This window comes from Panthera pardus, unplaced genomic scaffold, assembly GCF_024362965.1.
Source record: "Panthera pardus isolate Hobbes unplaced genomic scaffold, ASM2436296v1 HiC_scaffold_12, whole genome shotgun sequence".
Lineage (NCBI taxonomy): Eukaryota > Metazoa > Chordata > Mammalia > Carnivora > Felidae > Panthera > Panthera pardus.
In genome coordinates, this window is record NW_026526677.1 from 12,953,093 (window position 1) to 12,973,635 (window position 20,543).

General features: G+C 49.1%; 1 protein-coding gene across 1 annotated transcript; it reads right to left on the reverse strand.

Annotated features, from left to right (window-relative positions):
* Nucleotides 1–5,552: 5,552 nt before the first annotated feature.
* On the reverse strand, nucleotides 5,553–18,238 carry SERPING1 (serpin family G member 1). The gene is made up of 8 exons (XM_019414427.2): nucleotides 18,037–18,238; nucleotides 17,373–17,450; nucleotides 15,252–15,747; nucleotides 13,574–13,708; nucleotides 11,296–11,499; nucleotides 10,963–11,102; nucleotides 7,351–7,570; nucleotides 5,553–6,068 (listed from the first exon to the last, which is right to left on the reverse strand). Exons 2-8 carry the CDS (start codon nucleotides 17,424–17,426, stop codon nucleotides 5,815–5,817), a joined length of 1,503 nt encoding a protein of 500 aa, XP_019269972.2. The 5' UTR covers nucleotides 17,427–17,450; nucleotides 18,037–18,238; the 3' UTR covers nucleotides 5,553–5,814.
* Between the last annotated feature and the right edge of the window lie 2,305 nt (nucleotides 18,239–20,543).

Here is a 20,543-nt window from a genome sequence, read left to right on the forward strand (position 1 = left end):
CAGGTGTGGAGGATTGTGTACTTGGGGAAGGAAGCGGGTCATTGGAACTCAGTGGGCTGACCCACAGGACTTTGTCCTAGAATAAGACCGCAGTGCGTGGCGGGAGGGTGGGGGTCCTAGATGTGTGCAGGTCTGTGTGTGACCCTCTGTCTTTCTCAAGTGACACGTATGAGGAGTGAGAGCTTGTTAGATATGACACAGAGATAGCAGGAGCAGCAAGAGCAAGAGAAAAACTATACGTAAGCAACTTGAAACTTCACGTAATAAATCATGTCTGATATTATGATATAGACCAAAAGTCCTTGATTCTTTAAGGAAAATCTCAGAGCAGCCAGTTGCTTGGGAAAGTTGCTAATAGTTTTTCTACAGATATGTAAGATCACTATAGTGGCCACAACTATTCGTGCTTCCTTACACCCCGGCTCTTTGCAGAGTGAATTTGCAGGATACTTTTAAGACCATGGAGACCTGGGGCGCCTGGGTGGTTCCGTGTCGGTTAAGCCTCTGACTCTTGGTTTTGGCTTGGGTCATAATCTCACGGTTTGTGGGTTCAAGCCTCGCATCGGGCTCTGTGCTGACCGTGCGGAGCCTGCTTGGGATTCTCTCTCCCTCTCTCTCTGCCCCTCCCCCACTTGCTCTGTCTTTGTCCCTCTCAAAATAAACAAATAAACTATTTTTTTAATGTTTATTTTTGAGAGAGGCAGAGTGTGAGTGGGCAAGGGGCAGAGAGAGAGGGAGACACAGAATCCGAAGCAGGCTCCAGGCTCTGAGCTGTCAGCACAGAGCCCGACGCGGGGCTTGAACTCACAGACAGCGAGATCATGACCAAAGCCAAAGTCAGACGTTTAACTGACTGAGCCACTCAGGCGCCCCTAAATAAATAAATTTGGAAAAAAAAAAAAAGAAGTGGAGACTTGTTCCCTACACTTTCATTCTGATGTGGTCTAGAACGAGCATTCAGTGCCTGTTGTATTACTTCCCAGTTTCAGACTAAGAGACCTTGCATGCCTCTGCTTCCACTCTTAGGCTCCTTCGACCTCCACGAGGGAGCCCGGACTAGCCTCCTAGCAGATGAGAGACAATGTGGAGCAGAGCAGGTCAGCTGACCCATCTCAGCCAAGATCCAAGATGTGCAAAACAGACCCTATGAGCTCAGCAAAGCCAAGCTTCATCAGACCTTCGAGTGAAACCCTCAGCTGACTGCAGTCAACATACAACCAGGGCCACCCAGAAACCAAGAGAAACCAAGGCCCAGATTGACTCAACGACGCATAAATGTTTATTGTTTTAAACAAACAAACCTAAAAAAGTGACACATGTTCTCTTAGAAGAAAATCCCCAGATCAGAAAATATTTCAGTTCTCTCCAATTCCAGATTTTCTATTCTTTCCTGCTACCAGGGTGTGGTGATTCATTCAATCATTCATTCAATAGTTTATAGTGTGTGTGTGTGTGTGTGTGTGTGTGTGTGTGTGTGTTTTAGTGTAAGGCACTTTAATAGGTTTGGTGGGGGTATATGGTTGCGGAGCATAAGAAAACACAGATATAAGGTCACCTGGCTGGGCTCTGCTGGTGGGACTTGTGACTCTTGATCTCAGGGCTGTGGGTTCAAGCCCCACATTGGGTACAGAGATTACGTAAAAAGAAAAAAAATCTTTAAATTTTTATTTATTTTAGAGAGAGAGAGCATGCACATGCACATGAGCCGGGGAGGAGCAGAGGGAGAGAGAGAGAGAAAGAAGAGAAAGAGAGAGACAATCCTAAGCAGGCTCCATGCTCAGCACTGAGCCCAACGTGGGGCTTGATCCCACAACCCTGGGATCATGACCAGAGCCAAAATCAGGAGTCAGATGCTCAACCGACTCAGCCACCCAGCCTCCTCTAAAAAAAATCTTTAAAAAAAGGAAAAGAGGGGCGCCTGGGTGTCTCAGTCGGTTAAACGTCCGACTTCGGCTCAGGTCATGAGCTCACGGTTTGTGAGTCCGAGCCCCGCGTCGGGCTCTGTGCTGACAGCTCAGAGCCCGGAGCCTGCTTGGGATTCTGTTTCCCTCTCTTTCTACCACTCCCCTGCTCGTGCTCTGTCTCTCTTCTCTCTCTCAAAAATAAATAAACATTAAAAAAATTAAATAAAAGAAGTACAAAAAGAAAAGAAAAGAAAAAGAAAAAGGTCTGATTTACAGTTTAGTTTGGAAGGAAAGGAAGCCTGGCCTGATAAACTACCTACTAAATTTGAATTCCGAAACCAGTGGGATCAATTTACAGCTGTGTGACCTTTGGATAGTTACTTAACCTTTCTGAGTTTCAGCTTCCTTATCTCACAAACAGGAGTAAAACCTGGCTTTCAGCATGGTGGACAGGGTCCAAAAAATTTACAAAGTGCTGTGCCCATGGGTCAGAATCATTTTCCACCTCCTGACTTTGCTTGTCCGTATCTCAGGTGGGTACTGAGCACCACCTTCAGGTCAGGGTCTCCCCAAGGAGCAACGAACCTACTGGATTGAGCAGGTAGGGGCCTTTGCTTTCAACAACCGCTCCCATAGGAATCAGCCCAGACAGGAAACGTGGCATCTTCCCAGCGGCCTGCAATTGACTTTTGCCCCCTGTGAAAGGGAACGATGTGCAAAGATCACCCTGCAAATCAGGCCTGTTGGGAAGTGATGAGCTCTCCGTGTCCACAGAGCTACAGGTCATCTGGGTGGCCCTTGTCTGGTTCTCAGCCTCGGCTGGGAGACTGAGCCGCAAGGAAGGCCTTTGACCTGGGACCTGCCCTCCTGAGGCTTCGCCCTAGGAACAGTCCACGGGACACGGGGGAGCAAGTGTGAGAGCAGAAGACAAGCTGATAGGTGAATACAGGGGAGGGGACAAGCCAGGAGTACCTCTCATGTCTTCTTCCCGCCTCTGAGAATTCGACGTCTGCCAGAAGGTGCGTGGACGAGAGTACGCTGACCAGTTGAGGCACTAGGGAGCCGACGTGCTTGGTGATCAGAATCCATCCTGTGCCAGTCCGGCCAATGTTTACCGAAGCTGCATCACCGCACGCCGGAGAGAGAGGGGCCAGACTGAAGGCTGAGGGCAGGGAGCCTGGCTGCCGTACCCAGCTTGGCCAGTGATTGCACGGCCCCCCCTCCCCACGCCTCAGTTTCTCCTCACGACCAGGGTGTTCACTGAGAAGGGGGATGGGGAAGCCAGATGCTACAGGCAGCAGAAGTCCCTGGAGCAGGAGGCAGCGGTGATGTGGTGGCTTTGATGGCCTCAGGAAATCACTCACTCTACAGAAGCAGCTCAGGCAGGACTAGCTTGACTGAGGTTAAGACCCTGTCAGAAAATCAGGGCACCTGGGTGGCTCGGTCTGTTGAGCGTCTGACTCTTGATTTCAGCTCAGGTCATGATCCAGTGTCGTGGGATTGAGCCCAGCGTCGGGCTCCGCACTGAGTGTAGAGCCCGCTTAACATTCCCTCTCTCTCCCTCTCTACCCCTCTTCCCTGCTCGTGCTCTAAGGAAAAACAAAAAAGACCGTTGGGGCGCCTGGGTGGCTCAGTCGGTTAAGCGTCTGATTTCAGCCCAGGTCATGATCTCACCGTTCGCGGGTTCCAGCCCTGCGTCGGTCTCTGTGCTGACAGCTCAGAGCTTGGAGCCTGCTTGGGATTCTGTGTTTCCCTCTCTCACTACCCCTCCCCCACTCATGATCTCTCTCTCTCTCTCTCTCTCTCTCTCTCAAAAATAAACATTAAGAAAATTAAAAAAAAAAAAAAAAGACCCTATCAGAAAATCAAATCTTCCTGTAGGGCACATGCCTGATGAAGCCCTTGTGGAACAGGGATACATCCAGAAACCAGTCCTCCTGTTTGGGTTGACAACACTGTAACTAGGAGGGGGGAAGAAAGGGGTACAGACACATTTGGCGGGGAAATAGGGACAGGGGACTGAAATAAAAATGGGATGAGAAGGGGAGAGAGGGAAAAAGGGAGCTAGAAGGGCTAAAAGTTGGAGGGAAGGGGCGCCTGGCTGGCTCAGTCGGTTAAGCGTCCAACTTCGGCTCAGATCATGATCTCGTAGTCCGTGAGTTCGAGCTCCACATCGGGCTCCGTGCTGACAGCTCAGAGCCTGGAGCCTGCTTCGGATTCTGTGTCTCCCTCTCTCTCTGCCCCTCCCCCGCCCACATTTTGTCTCTCAAAAACAAATAAACTTTAAAAAAAAAAAAAGGAAAAAAATTTTAAGAAAATAAATAAAAGTTGGAGGGAACGTTAGCGAGTCGAAGAGCAGAAGGCAGACATGAGAAAAACACATTGAGACATCTTCAGGGATGCAAAGAACATTCAGTATTAAAGTCTATCTTTTTAAAAAAAATGTTTATTTATTTTTGAGAGGGAGAGAGAGAGTGCACGCATGAGCAGGGGAAGGGCAGAGAGACACAGAATCTGAAGCAGGCTCCAGGCTCTGAGCTGTCAGCACAGAGTCTGACGTGGGCTTGAACTCATGGACAGTGAGATCAGGATCTGTACCAAAGTTGGAGGCTTAACCCACTGAGCCACCCAGTTGCCCCTAAAATCTATCTTCTTACGGGCATCTGGCTGGCTCTGTCGGGAGAGCATGAAATTCTTGATTTGGGGGTTGTGAGTTTGAGTCCCTTGCTGGGTGTAGAGATTACTAAAACAAAGAAATAAACAAAACTTTAAAAAACTACTACATACGAAATTGTATCTTCCTATTTGTCTGTCTCGTCAAGCTGTAGGTTTTGAAGGCAGGCACTAAATTTAAGTTATCTTTACATTTTCGGTGCTTAGCATAGTGCCCGACACGTCCTAGGTATTCAGTGAACAGATAATTAGATATTTAAGAAAAGTCAGGATTTTAAGACAGAAGGGCACAGAGATATAAGAGAGTGGCTCTGAATTTTCAGAGTCAGAAACGTGCTTTCAAATCCATTTCCTAACTGTGTGACTTCGAGCAAGACTTCATCTTTCTGAAGTTTTCCGTATGAAGTTGTGGCAAGCATTAAAGGTCTGCAAAGCTCAGAGCAGATTGCCCGTGTAAGCTCCCAACATTAGTGACTGTTAGTGTCGCGGTTGTTTGCAGACAAGGGACACGGGGACTGTGGTAAATGCAGGTCACCAAGAGCCCCTGACTCATGGCCTCATCTGGAACTTTGTAGTGCCTTTCCATTCTCATGCTAGATGCGGGCAAGTGACTTGCTCTGGCTGATGGTAAACTTGATGCAGAGGTGTGGAAAAGACCGCTCATTTCTGACTCTTTCTTGGAACCCCTGACTGCAGGAAGGATGTGGGAGACCTGCAGAGGAGAGCCAAGGTATCCCAGTGGAATCCATTATAGATCGGTCATCCCCCAACTATTAGAGATGCATGAACAAGTCCTGGGAAGATCAGCCAGGTCGGTAAGACCACTCCTCCACTCCCAAGACTTATGTGAAATAATAAGTGGTTGCTATGTTAAGCCACTAAGTTTGGGATGATTTGTTACCCAGCAATACTAGCTGATACAGGGGCCATGGGAGCCCTTGTCCTCAAAAATTGAAAGGCAAATAAGAGAGGAAGTCATGGTCTGCCAGGTTTTATTTGTAGAGTCTGGTAAACTTGAGCCAGAGAAAGCTGCAAACAAGTGTTTTGGGGAGCCCTAGGGAAGGGACATTAGATGTAGGTCCCTCAGCAGACCCCGAGGGCACCCTTCACATGGAGGCAGGGAACACACGAGGCAGAAGATGGCTGGAGGTGAGTCCAGGCAGGCAACAGCAAGGCTGCCACCGGAAGGGTGAGGCTTGAGGGGGAGGGCTTGCCTTAGCCTGGTGGCCTGCGGGTCTCAGATCCTGGGGTCATACACCCGCCCCATGAAGACAGGGAATTTGTGTTGCTGGTCCCAGATCAGGAAGAGGAAGGGCTGCTGCACTTCAAAGACTAGCAAATTGCGGGCCACGGAAACAGCCGAGGCCGCAGCCGCCTCCACCCCGGACTCCGTCAGCTCCAGCACGGCCTGGTGCTGCATCGCAGAAACCTGAAGATCCGTGTCGTCTGTCAGCCCGCACAGGTTGAGGTCGTAAAGAAAGTCAAAGAATTCTAGAGCAGACCAGAGAAAAACAAGGAGTCAAAGACCAGCAGCAGGGACGCCTGGCTGGCTCAGTCGGTAGAGCGTGCAATTCTGGATCTTGGGCTTGTGAGTTCAAGCCTCACATTGGGTGTAGAGATTATTGAAAGAAAGAAAAAGAAAGAAAGAAAGAAAGAAAGAAAGAAAGAAAGAAAGAAAGAAAGAAAGAAAGAAAGAAAGAAAGAAAGAAAGAAAGAGAGAAAGGAAGGAAGGAAGGAAGGAAGGAAGGAAGGAAGGAAGGAAGGAAAAGAAAGAAAAGAAAGAAAGAAAGAAAGAAAGAGAAAGAAAGAAAGAAGGAAGGAAAGAGGAAAGAATAAGGAAAGAAGGAAAGAAAGGGAACAAGCAAGAGAAAGAGAGGGAGGAAGGAAGGAAGGAAGGAAGGAAGGAAGGAAGACCAGAATGAAAGCCTCAGCTGCTGAAGACATTTGTCCTATATTGTCTGGGTTAGAACCAAGCCCCAATACTCTCTTTGTCCACTTCCCTTGCTTGTCAAATTATATATTGTGCCTTCTGGTCCACTTTCTTAGATCCTGTATCAGTGGGCTGATCTTCACTCCAACTACCACCCTCTCCGAAGAGGTGAGAGGCCTTGCCACACCCCCCCCCCCCCCCCACCAAAGAACATTGAGAAATTATATTCTTGCTTCCTTGGACCTTGGAAGTGAGGTCATACACCAGAAAGAGGTCATATGTTACCAAATGAGGTCATATACTAGGAAACAAGTTCACCTATTAGAGGGTTCTATAACAGAAAATGAAATGATATATCTGGACATGAGGTCAAAGATCCGGAAGTGAGGCCAAAAGTCAGGTAAGAGATCTCTGTTGCCTCCCCTAAACTCAGAAGCCTCCAGACTCTATTATGCAGATAGCCTCTTGCATAGTCCATGGGGTGGCTGCGTGTTATGAAAGGTGCCTGGGGAAGGAGCATCCATAACCCATCCTGGCCACCTGTCCCAGTGTCTATGACACGATGAACCAGAGTAGGAATAGTCGAGATGGAGACCTGGGTTGATGTTCTTGTTCATTTCTAATGAGCTCAAGGGACCTTGGGTGAGTAATGTAAACACCAAGTCTCAATTTCCTCAATGATCCAATGGGATGATAGCATATTCCCCTCTAACTCACAGGACTGAGGAATAACCTGAGATGACGGAGGTATAAAATATCCTAGAGAGTGCTAAACCACATCCTAAGGATACCCTCCTCTCCACCCCAATGGCCTCGGAGTAATCCTGAGCTGCCAGAGCTTACTTAGGTTCTCCACGACCGTCAGCATGTCTTGCTTGCTCGTCACTTTGATGCGGGGTAGCGTCAGGAGAGTGGGCTGGAATTTGGTCATCTCCAGCTTCTTCATGACAGCCTTGAAGACAGTGGGGCTGAGAGCCCGTTCCAGGTCTTCAAGATGGTGTTTCGTGTTCTGGGGCACCAGGATCACCAAGCTGAGGTTGTGGGAGAGCTGCAGCTGCCCCACCTGGAGGGTAAGAGATGCGCCTTCTCAGCCTTCCGACCCCGGCTCTCCTGGCTCCCACCCACTGCGTCCCAAGGCTTATCGTTGGTCTGCCGCCATAGTCTGTGCTACCGCAGCAAGCCGCAGCCGGACCGAGGCTCCCAAGCTTGGCGACAAAATGGGGAGGCTAGCTGGGTGAACGGTGCCAGTCTAGCTCTGTGAGTTGCATCTCTGGCGAGATGCAGAGAGAATGAGTATGGCTTTCTGATCACACAGGCGGAGGACTATACCCCGACTCCGCTGCTGACTAGCCACACAATATAGGCAAGCAAGTTGATCTGAGCCCTGTTCCCTTCCCCTCCACTGTGCTGTGCATAAAGTATATAACAGAGTCATCACATCAGTCCTTTTATTTATGTGTTTAATTTTTTTTTAATTTTTTTTTGAGAGAGAGAGAGAGCGAGTGCATGAGCTGGGGAGGGGCAGAGTGAGCGAGGAATCCAAAGTAGCTGTCAGCTACTTCTGAACGATCAGCAAGGAGCCTGAGATGGGGCTCAAACGCACAAACCATGAGATCATGACCTGAGCCGAAGTCAAATGCTTAACCAACTGAGCCACCCAGGTGCCCCAAATGCTTATTTATTTTTGAGAGAGAGAGAAAGAGAGAGAGAGAAAGTGGGGGAGGGGCAGAGAGAGAGGGGAACAGAGGATCCGAAGCAGGCTCCGTGCTGACAGCAGAGAGTCCGACGTGGGGCTCGAACTCACGATCTGTGAGATCATGACCTGAGGCAAAGTCAGAGGCTTAACCAACTGTGCCACCCAGGTGCTCCAGATCAGTCCTTTAAAGGACGTTTTTAAAATTTTTAAGGTATCTTTTTTTTTTTTTTTAATTTTTTTTAAATGTTTATTTATTTTTGAGACAGAGAGAGACAGAGCATGAACGGGGGAGGGTCAGAGAGAGGGAGACACAGAATCTGAAACAGGCTCCAGGCTCCGAGCTGTCAGCACAGAGCCCGAGGCGGGGCTCGAACCCACGGACCGCGAGATCATGACCTGAGCCGAAGTCGGCCGCTCAACCGACTGGGCCATCCAGGCGCCCCAAAATTTTTAAGGTATCTTTACACCCACCATGGGGCTTGAACCCACAACTGTAAGATCAAGAGTCACATGCTCCAAAGACTGAGCCAGTCAGGCGCCCCAGTCCTTTTAAAGACTTTTGGTGGCTCTTTATTGTCTATGAGATTAAGTATAAATCTCTTCGTGTGGCATTTGAGATTGTGTACAAGCCGATCCTAGCTTACCTGTCAAGCTTGCCATTAAAAGGACTTCCAACTGGTGGTCAGACAGAAGTGTGACTCAAGTACAGGACCCATAGGTCTAATATAGAGGGGCTCTCAACCCAGGGTGAATTTGCTCCCAGTGGACACTTGACAATGTCTAGACACCTTTTGGTTGTGACAATTGGAAGGGAGGGGACCCACAGTGCTGCTGGCATCTAGTGGTAGAAGATAGGGATGATGCTAAAATCTACACAGTGCCCAGGATAGCCCCTCATAACAAAGAATTACCTAACCCGAAATGTCAATAGTGCCAAGGTTGAGAAACCATAGTCTAATAGGATGTTAAGAGACTATAATTACAAGGGCACCATGGTTGAGGTTGGGATAGGAATGAGAAGAATCTAGAATGCAGAATTCAACTGAGCAATAAAGAAATTAATGGGAAACCCATCGATTGTTGGAATGCAAAATAATGGCTTGGAAGAAACTGGCGTAAACTGATATCAACTGAAGAACATGGACAAAGGGTCCCTGTTGGCATAGGCACTGGATAGGGCAGACTCATCTGGAAATGTATACCCTTCAGGTCCTGGGTACAGACCTTGAATCTCTTACCATAAGATTACCATGTTGTGGTCTTCAATTTTCAAGCCAGTAACCCTTGTATTCCTGAATCCGTAAATCTAACCTCCCTAGTTGGGTAAATGTTCTTGAGTCCTAGTAAGCCTTAGAATTAAGTATGAGTTTAACAAAGTAAACCAACTCCATAGTATTAACACCAGAGTATATTCAGGGTGGTTGGTGTGTTCATTATTCAAAATGGTGTTTATAATTTTTAAGAGAACAGACATCGGGGCGCCTGGATGGCTCAGTCGGTTGAGCATCCAACTTCAACTCAGGTCAAGATCTCACGGTTTGTGGGTTCGAGCCCCACACTGGGCTCTATGCCAACAATGTGAAGCCTGCTTCAGATTCTTTCTCTCTCCCACCCTCTCTCTGCCCCTCCCCTGCTCATGCTCTTCCCCATTCTCTCTCTCAAAAATAAATAAACATTAAAAATATAATAAATAAATAAACTCATAAGAGAATCAGACATCTTAGTTTTACGCTTTTAAGCAAAAAAAAAAAAGGTGTAGGATAATTAAATTTGAGAATGATATTGAGATGTTGGTGGAAAGCTGATTTACTCTTCAAATTCAATTTTTACTTTAACAGTAAGATTTAGGTGATTGGAAAGATCTAGCCAACAGGGGGGTTGTAATTCAGCCCTGATGGGTATCTGGCAGGCTTAAAAAGAAAATCAAGTATATGAAACTTATAAAGTATTTTTATAAAGCAAAATATATGGACAAGCTCAAATTGCTTGTGAAAATATGAACCATATTTGTAAATGGAATAAATGGTTTAAAGGAGTTTAATCTGGCGGCGCCTGGGTGATTCAGTCAGTCAAGTGTCTGATTTGGTTTCGGCTCAGGTCATGGTCTTATGGTTCATGAGTTCGAGCCCCACATTGGGCTCCACACTGATAGTGCAGAACCTGCTTGGGATTCTCTCTATCTCTCTGCGCCTCCCCTGCTCATGCTTGCTCTCTCTCTCTCTCTCACAAAAAAAAAACAAAAACAAAAACACAAAACCAGAAACTTCTGGGATCCGTATTCAATCTTCCCACCCTTCCCATCCGTTGACATTTTACCATTCAATTTCTGCTAAGGAACATATGCCATTTAACACATGCACACACGTGCACTTACCACGCACATGCACACACAGCTATACCTACCCATACCCATGTACATCTACATATGCATGCTATGCACACGACTTAACTAAGCCACCAGGGTCTCCTGGTGGGTTGACGAGCAAAAGAAACAGATGAACAGACTCACTTTTTGACATTCGATGCAGTGGAGATGAAGAAACTTTTAGAATCCTGCTTTCCAGCCTAAAATAAACCATGCCTGCCTCGGCCAAGCTAGAGAGGGGAAAAGCAGAAAAGATAGGGTGGAAATACAGATGGAAGGAGTAGAAATGAGGAGTTCATAAGGGTATGCCCCAAACTGATGGGGGCCGTGGCATAAAAGACACCAGGACCTGCCAGAGGCTCTGAAACGAGATTGCGAAGGGCCCAGAACATACCTTGGCTTTCAAAGTTGGGTCAGTGAAATGGGCCACCGGGTATTTCTTGCTGTTCATCATGGATGCTTTTATCACAGAGGATTTGAGGTAAAAGGGCTCCATCCTGGTTCTTTTTGGATCAAAGGTTGTCTTCCACTTGGCTAGAGGGAAGGGGAAGGAGAATTACTCTAAGCAGGTGGGCAAGGGATGACGAGGAGCTCAAAGCCCTGTTGGCAAGGGGTGGGCCAGGCACAAGGGGGTCCAGCTGTGGAACTTGGGGTTGCGTGGGCTTGCAAGCCAGGAAGAGGGAAAGGACTCAGGGCAGAAAGACCGCGTGGCTCAAGGCTCCCTTACCACTCAGGTAGACGGCGTTGAGGAAGACCAGGCAGGTGTCAGAGGGCAGGCTGTCCAGCAGCTGCGTGATCTTGTGGTTGGTCTTCTCCGCCACCCAGGTGTTGATGAGCTCTGTATTGACATCACTGTCGTTTCCCAGGACTGTGGGTCTGCTGCCATAGAGGTTCTGAGAGGCATTCACAAAGGTGTCTCTTACGGCCAGGTCTGGGGGGCGGGAGGCAGGTGGAGAGAGGGAGGCATGAGTCCCCTGAACATCCTCTCCCTTCTAGGAGCAGGCTGTGAGAGGGAACGCGTTTCCTATCGCTCTCAGCTCGCCGCAGCGAACGCGGCAGGCTGGAGCAGGGGGCCGGCCCGCTCCTCTTACAGACACGACAGTGGAGGCCCCGAGAAAGCCAGCCCTGAACCGAAGGCAGGACCCATCCGAGGCCCTTGCTGTCTCCCCTTGCCGTGTGGTTGTAGCTCGGCAAAATAACTCTTCTGAGATACTAACTTCCATTTGCCAGTGTTTTCCCTACTCTCTCCCCTGAATTCAGCAGAGAATGGACTCTGCTTCTCGGTGTCAGTGGAAATCCGGTGAGATTTCCCGGCTTTTCTTCTCTAAAGCTCAAGTCCACTAAAGAAAATCGTGTTTGGGGGAGCCTGGGTGGCTCAGGCGGTTGAATGTCCGACTCTCGATTTCGGCTCAGGTCATGATCTCACGATTCGTGAGTTTGAGCCCTGCCTCGGGCTCTGCGCTGATACTGCGGAGTCTGCTTGGGAACCTCTCTCTCTGTTCCTCCCCTGCTTGTGCTCTCTCTTTCTCTCTCAAAATAAATAAATAAATAAATAAATACTTTTAAAAAATGGGGGGGGGGAATAGTGTTTGAAGAGTAATTTTTCTTGGACTAAATAGATAACATCAAATGCAGTTGTGTTTTCTACCAATCTAGCAAGACAGAGGATTGAGTGGATTTGTAGCAAATAAGTAAATGCAGTGTTTCTTGAACACCTCTGAGACGATTTTGCCCATCTCTAAAAACAGGGTGTTTTTTTTTTTAAGATAATGGGCTGATGGCTGAGTTTCCTTTGTTTCTTCTTCTTCTTTTGTTTTGCTTCCCTGTGTTTTCTGTTTTTTACAATGAGTAAGTATTGCTTTTTAAGTTTAAAAAAGTGGCGCCTGGGTGGCTCAGTCGGTTGAGTGTTCGACTTCAGCTCGGGTCATGATCTCACAGTTCGCAGGTTCGAGCCCCAAGTCAGGCTCTGTGCTGACAGTTTGGAGCCTGGATTCTGTGTCTCCCTTTCTCTCTGCCCCACCCCCACTTGTGCTCTGTCTCTCTCTGTCTCTCTGTCTCTGTCTCTCTCTGAAACAAATGAACATTAAACATTTTTAAAACAAGTTTAAGAAAAACAGGAAAAAGTTTTCCCTTTAAAGAAGGGGGTCAGACTAGATCTGTAGTTTTCGAACCTCTTTAAGGAGCAGAACTGTGGTTTCAAATAGTCACGTCTGAAGCCCACAGTTAAAAGGGCTCTGGTGGAAGCTGGGGGAGGGCTCGGAGCCTGGCTGGCCCCATCTGCCCCCGCCCCCACAGCTGGTACCCCACCCACCACTCAGCCTCCCTGATCACCCCCCTAACTTCCACCACGACCCCTGAAGCAGCTCAGCAGAACCCCAGGGCTCTGGGGAAGAAAATTTGAAAATAACTGTATTACATCATTTTGGAAGCTTATTAACCTTATTACATACTCAATAATGCAATATACGTAAATGACCACAAATTCACAGAACACAAAAGTGCAAACAACTACAAGTCTCAAGGCTCCCCTGACCCAGATTAATAAAAAATTTTCAACTTGAGGGGCACCTGGGTGGCTCAGTCGGTTAAGTGTCTGACTCGTGGTTTAGGCTCAGGTCATGATCTCACGGGGTTCGTGAGTTCAAGCCCCACCTCAGGCTCTCCCAACTCCGGATTCTCTCTCTCTCTCTCTCTCAAAATAAATGAATAAACTTAAAAGAATTTTTTTTAACTTGAGCCCTCTGGTCCTATCTATGAATAAATGCAGAAGGCCATTCTTAAATCTAATCATGGTTGATGCATGGAAATGACTTGCCCAAGGCCTTACCAGGAGAACCATCCAGCACCTAGAGCCAAATGGCATTCCTGCTGAGGCCCTCACCTGCTCTGCAGTCCATCGCTGATGTTCTAGCTCTAACGTTCCCTCCAGCCTCTTTCCCCAGGTCCCCCTCAGAATCCTCTCCAATCCCTGCTTAGCAGCTGTTGTCTTCTCCCAGGAAACTCACCCGGGCTGTGGAAGATCTGAGAAAATGAAGTGAAGCCTTTGGATGTGAAGGCCTTCATGGCCTGGTGGACACAGGCAAAGTCCTCGGGGTAGGAAAGGAGGTTCTCCAGGTTTCTCTTGGTGCTGTCCCCAGCGCCTACGACCAAGGGCAGAAATGAGGGAGAACTGCAGGAACGGGGGACCCACCATTCAGGACTAGGATTGAGAGACCAGGCTGGAATTATGGGGGGGGGGGGCACGTTGTTTCTTGCTTTGAAGGGAATCGCAAATCATCTGAGTGGGAGCGACTGTTTCAAAAGACAATTCCTATGTCAAAGACAGGGGTGGGGGAATTGGGAATAATCACGGATAAGCTTTTCCAAGGCTTTGAATAGTCTCCATTTTTCCACCTAATTTTAATCCCACATGTCACGGAAGGCCTAGTCCAATCACTGCCTGTTTCACACGTATACTATTACTTAGTTGGTTTGGGTTTACAAAGGTTTACCCTATAGGCAGGGACACATGAGAGGAGACACCAGAGAATCACAAAACAGCATTGATGTTTGGGGGCACCTGGGTGGCTCACTCGGTTAAGCATCTGACTCTTGATTTCAGCTCAGGTCATGATCTCATGGTCTGTGACTTCAAGCCCCAAGTCAGGTTCTGCGCTGACAGTGTGGAGCCTGCCTGGGATTCTCTCTCTCTGTCCCTCTCCTGTTCCCTCCCTCCCTCTCAAAATAAACAAATAAAATTAAAAATAAAAAAAAAAAAAGAGCATAGACGTTCAATACCCTTTTAGTTATTCATTATTAGATGTTTATTGTGCCCCTCTTCTGTGCAGTAACAGAAAAAATTTATGGAGCACTCTAGGGGGTGTAGATAGAGGTTAATCCCATGGGACTTAATAGCATCTCTCAGGAAGGCAGAGGATTAACATTTTTTTGACCTCCCTCTGAGCCAGGCACTAAGCTATCTGCTTTCTTTTTTGGAGTAGGTACAACCATCTCCATTTCACACCTGAGGACTCAGGCTCAGAGAAGTTAAGGAGCCTGCCAAGGTCACACAGCCAGAAAGCACCATCAGCATGATTCTATTCTACGTCTATCAGTCATGGCTTCACCTTCCTTACCGCCTTGCCCTGAACCAAGGCTGGTGACTGGAACTTTGCTTTATATGTTCCTGTATCGAAAATCGTATGACTTCACTCATATGAGGACTTTAAGAGATAAAACAGATGGACATAAGGGAAGGGAAACAAAACTAATATAAAAATAGGGAGGGGGACAAAACAGAAGAGACTCATAAATATGGAGAACTGAGGGTTACTGGAGGGGTTGTGGGAGGGGGGATGGGCTAAATGGGTAAGGGGCATTAAGGAATCTACTCCTGAAATCATTGTTGCACTATATGCTAACTAACTTGGATGTCAATTTAAAAAAAATAAAATAAAAAATGTTTGTTCCTGTACCGTCCGTGGGGTTTTATAGGCCTTGGTGCCTATCAAATCACTGTTAGCTGAAGGCATACGTGAATGCTCAAGAATGAAAGGTTACCCTCCCCCCAAACGTAGCCCATTTTTATAGCTTCCTCCCTGAGGCATCTGGGGTTTGTAGGCATCTGGGTGGGGAACCTCCTGGGAGGGGCCAACGTACAACTTGGAGAGAACTTTGTCCGGACCTGAGTTTGTCAGAACTTACCAAGCAGGACCTGAGTTAGGAGACTGGCAATGCTGAATGGAGAAAAGGCCATGTTGGTCTCCACCTTCTTAATTGCTGAGAAGGCATGGTAGAGCTTCACCGAGAAGTCCATCAAAGCCTCTCCCAACTTGGACTCTGCCAACTGACTCTCCACGTCAGAGCAGGAAGTATCAGGCCCCGGACAGAAGGGTGCCGTAGTGGGCTCGGTAGTGGGCTCGGTAGTGGGCTCGGTAGTGGGCTCGGTCGTGGGCTTAGTCGTAGGCTCGGTCGTGGGTTGAGTAGTGGACTGGATGAAGGGCTGACGGGTGGATTCAAAAGCAGTATTAGTTGTTTCGACGGTTGAGCTGGTTTTCAACAAGGTGGAAGAGTCCTCGGTGTGCTGAATGGATACATCCTTGGGGATCTCTCCCTCCAAGATGTGTTCTTTGCTTTCTCCTTGCTGGCTCTCTGCCGTGGAGCTCTGGCTAGGAACACTCCGATCTGAGAAGGCTCTAACCTGCGGTTCAAGAAACGGAGTTTCATTTTTCCCGCCACGAAGCACAGTCCCCCTTAAACACTCAAAGCGGGAAGGGAAGGGGGGGCTGTGGAAAACGTCCTGTACTGGAGAATAACTGCTGGAAAAACCTGGTGGGTAAGGGGCTTGCCTGAAGCTGCCAACCACTAGTTTTTCCAGAGAAGGGGCAATGCAGGAGCCGGTGGGGGCAGGGGTGGAGGCAGGGATAATCTCCGCAAAGGTAAGGAGCAGACGGGGACTCTGTTAACTCTGGGCAATCACTGCCTTACGGGAAGTTGTTTCCCAAATTTTGGAGCTGAGTGCCAACGGCCATTTATCGATGTTCTTGCAATTTCTTCTTCTTCTTTTTTTTAATGTTTACTTATTTTTGAGAGAGAGACAGAGCGGAAGCAGAGGAGGAGCAGAGAGGGAGACGCAGAGGGAGCTCCAGGCTCTGAGCTGTCAGCATGGAGCCCAACGTGGGGCTCGAACCTGCGAACCGTGAGATCTCATGACCTGAGCCAAAGTCGATGCTTAACCGACTGAGCCACCCAGGCGCCCCTCTTGCAATTTCTTTTAGGTATCGGCCTGTCTCAGCTCACCTGCCAGGCCAATATAGATATTTGAGCTCGTGATCTTTGCGTGAGAACTGTGGTTTTTCAAATTGTGGGTTGCAAGCCGTTACAGTAGTGCCTACCGAAAACCCCCAGTGTTCCAAAAGAAAGGAAGGGAGGAGGAAGAAATAGTATAGACCAGTGGCTCTCAGTCTGAGACCATTTTAATCCCTGGGAACTTTTGGCAATGTCTGGAGGCAGTTTTGGTTATCTTACGGGAGGGAAGGGGATTGGGGGGTAGGGTGGAGTTGCTAATGGCCATCTCGTGGGTAGAAACCGGGGATACTGCAAAGGTCCTCCAGTGCACAGGATAGACCCTCCTACTGAATTATCCAGCCCCAAATGTCATGGCTATTATCCCATCTCACTGATAAAAGAAACTGATGCTGAGATATTCAGTAACTAACCCAGGGTCTCACAGAAGCTGATGATTCGACTCTGATTCCAGATCCCTCGCTCTTCAAAGGGCAGCACCTGCTGATTCTCTAATGGAACTTCCCAGGCCAACTTCCACACTCGACCATCCCTGCACAGACGCGCAAAGCAAGCGCCCACCTTCCTCCTGACTCCCACACCACTGGGACCTCTCGCTGCGATCGGCCCCCACCCAGACCCCCGGAGTGTTTTCACAGGCGCAGCCCCGAGAGAACCAGGGTCTCAGCAGCCGGGGCCCCACCCCACCCCGCAGCTCAGTTTGCCACCATAACCCCCGGCTTCTAGATCACAGAATGCTGTCCATTTCCTGGCCCTCTCTGACCCTTCCGCTCTATTCTCCACTTTATAAACCATCACAGGTAAGCTCGGGGAAGGGACTTGCTCAAGGCCACCCCAACTGGTGGGCAGCGGGCCGGGATTAGAACCTGGCTGCTGCCTCGCTCTCTCCGAATCCCGGGGCAAGGACCACACTTGCTGATGTCAAGAGGAGCTCTCTTCGTTCTCCGGGCCTGGAACGGTTAAACCTCAACCCCCTTCCCCCCCCCCCCCCCCCCACGTCCCTTCGAAGGGACCACTCACCCCAGCCAGCAGCAGCAGCAGCAGGAGGGTCAGCGAGGTCAGCCTGGAGGCCATCTGGGCGGCGGCGTCAGCCGGGACCTGCGGAGACAGCCGGCGTTGCAGTCAGCTCCCAGCCCTGGGGCCCTGGGGGCTTCCACCCCACAGCACCTTCCACCCACCCTGGGCCCGCCCCCATTCGGTTCCCGGCCTTAGCCCCTCAGCGCGAATCCCCTCCTCCTTCTCCTCCTCCTCTCCCAGGCTCCTCCCCCTGTTTTGTTTTCCCCAAACCGCTTCCCTTTCCCGGCACCGGCTGGCCCTTCCTTCCCCCTCCCAAGGCCGGGTCTCCATCCATCTGTTCCATCCAGAGTCCGGCTTTAAAGCCTAACAATGACGCTAGAGGCAGGGGGAAGCAGGGGAGGTCCAGAGGGGGCTGGGCACCACAGCTCAGGCGGGAGCGGGAGGGGGGTACGGTTGGGGGGGTTACGGTGGGGGGGGGGGTAGAGAGGGGCACTGAGGGGAGGGGGTAACGGGAGGAGGGGGACAGAAGTCTTCAGTGGAAGCAAGTCTACAGAAACTTCAGAGATAAAAGGGGGGCAAGAAACCAGGGAAGGGAAAGGAGACGAAGACACCCCACTCCCCACCCCCACCCCCGCACCCCTGCGCCCCCCCTCCCCCATCACCAAACCTGCTCCAAACTCCTGGACGCTGGGCAGCTTCAGTGCCGACTGAGTGGATAGTCCCGCAGGGTCAGGGAGGTGGGGTGCGTGGTGGGGTCGGTCTTGGCTATTGGCTGGCTCAGGACACTGCCCAGTTACAAATTAAGGATGATTGATCGCCGCTGTGAGTTCCCGTAAATGGGGATGGGACGGACCACTCGGTCGGGCTTCGTGGGGCCGGGCCAGATTTCAGTCCCAAGCCCCTTGGGAGCCCGGGGTGGAGAAGCTTGGGTGCAAGTTCTCAGCCCTCCACACCCAAAGTTCCTCTTCTGTCTTCATGGGTCCTGATGAAACTGCATAGACCCAGAATATACTCCATAGTTTACAAGCAACCAACTTTTGGGGAATTGCTCAACTCTGCTAATCCTCAAAGTAACCCTTTGGAAATCGGTCTCATTGTGCCCGTTTGGTAGTTTAAAAACCTGAGCCTTGGAGCAGTTAAATGTCTGGCCTGTGATCACCCGCACTTGGAAAATAGCCTGGACTCTGACCTAAATCCCCTCAAGTCCTGAGCTCGGCCCTGTTCTCCCGTGTGCTGTGCGGGTGTCGTGCTTCGCCGCTGGAGACCTGGAATTAGTGGTTCTTCGCTTGTAGAACAGGCGAGGAATCCGCGACGCCGCCAGCCCAGCAAGCATTCATTCCCCTTATGCCTGGGCAGATGGTTGGGTGTGAGGCCAGTGGCCTGGGAACCAGCAGACCTGGCGGTGAGGCCTGGCTTGCTGTGTGACCCCCAAGTTGTTTCCCCCTCGCACCAAGCCCTCCTCTCTGGGTTGCCAGATAAAACACAGGAAGCCCTGTTAAATTTGAATTTCAGATAAATAAACAACCAAAAAAAAAAAAAAATCCTTAGGAAGTATGTTCCAGGCAATATTGGGAAATACTTAAAAAAATTTTTTTTTTCTCCTGGGGCGCCTGTGTGGCTCAGTCATTTAAGCGTCCGACTGCGGCACAGGGCATGATCTCACAGTTCTTGAGTTCGAGCCCCACATTGGGCTCTCTCCTGTCAATGCAGAACCTGCTTTCCATCCTCTGTCTCCCTCTCTCTGTGCCCCCTCCCCTGCTCACTCTCTCTCTCTCTCTCAAAAAAAAAATAAACATTAAAAAGTAATAATAATATTTTTTGGTCACTTATCTGAAATTCAAAATTAACTGGGCATTCTGTATTTTATTTGCTAATTCTGGCAACCCTTCCCTCTTTGCCCAACAAGGTCTCTGATATGGCTGTAAAGTTCTATGATCATCTCACTGCTGGGCCGGTCCTGTTTAGAACAGTCAGGAAAGTTAGCTGCTAGCTTCAGAACTGCTATCCTAAGGGACTGCCCAAGGACAGGACGAGAGAATACGTGTGCGTCTCCTTGGGGGTCATTGGAAAAGACCCATAAAGACTATGCTTTGCTGGTGGTCCACTTCCTATGGCCACTTGGGAACCCCCTCAGCCATGGGGGAGTTCCTTCACCACAAGGGCACAGAGGATGCCACTTCCCCATCCCCAGGCCCAAGCTGGGGGCCTGGGACACACACTGAGCTTGTGGATTCTGGGAAATTGGGTCAGCCAAACAAAAAGAAGGTGGTGGAAAGCAACCTCATTCATCCTTGTTAATTTTCATGACACCTATGAAGTGGGTGCTCATATTAATCTCATCTTAAATTTAAAAAAAGAGAGGGGCGAGGAGCCTGGGTGGCTCAGTCAGTTAAGCCTGCAACTCTTGATTTTGGCTTAGCTCATGATCTCACCAACGGTGAGATCTTAAGAGCCGCCTCTCTGTGTTAACAGCACTCAGCCTGCTTGGAATTCTCTCTCCTTCTCTTTCTTCCCCTCCTTCGAAATAAATAAACATTAAAAAAAAAAAAAAAAAGAGAGGACATGTCCTGGAGTGCCTGGGTGGCTCAGTCGGTTAAACGGTTAAGCATCTGACTTTGGCTCAGGTCATGATCTTGCTGTTCATGAGTTCAAGCCCTGCATCGGGCTCTGTGCTGACAGCTCAGAGTCTGGAGCCTGCTTCACATTCTGTGTCTCCCTCTCTCTCTGCCCTTCCCCTGCTCATGCTCTGCCTCTGTCTCTCTCTCTCTCTCTCTCTCTCTCAAAAATGAATAAACATTAAAAAAATAAATAAAATTAAAAAGAGAGAGAGAGTGGCGCTTGGAGGGCTCAGTCAGTTGAGCATCTGACTTTTGATTCTGGCTCAGGTCATAACCCCAGGGTCTCGGGATAGAGTCCCGCATCAGGCTCCGTGCTGAGTGTGGAGCCTGCTTAAGATTCTCTCTCCTTCTGCCCCTCTCCCCTGCTCATGCTCTCTCTTCTAAAATTAAAACAAAAAAAATTTTTTTTTTTTTAAGAAGAGAGAGACTCATAGAAATTAATCGATCCGTTCAACATCACATAGCAAGTAAGTGACGAGCCAGGATACGGAACAAGTCTGTCTGAACCACAAATCCTGATGAATCCTTGTAAAGAAGAGGTAGACACCAGGGGTTA

Excerpts from the sequence above, each read along its gene's own strand:
- SERPING1 (XM_019414427.2), bottom strand. The coding sequence starts at position 17,426 with ATGGCCTCCAGGCTGACCTCGCTGACCCTCCTGCTGCTGCTGCTGCTG. Across the intron at positions 11,103-11,295 it reads CAACGCCGTCTACCTGAGTG|CCAAGTGGAAGACAACCTTT; the intron begins GTAAGGGAGCCT and ends CCTTCCCTCTAG. Across the intron at positions 7,571-10,962 it reads ACCCAACTTTGAAAGCCAAG|GTGGGGCAGCTGCAGCTCTC; the intron begins GTATGTTCTGGG and ends CTTACCCTCCAG.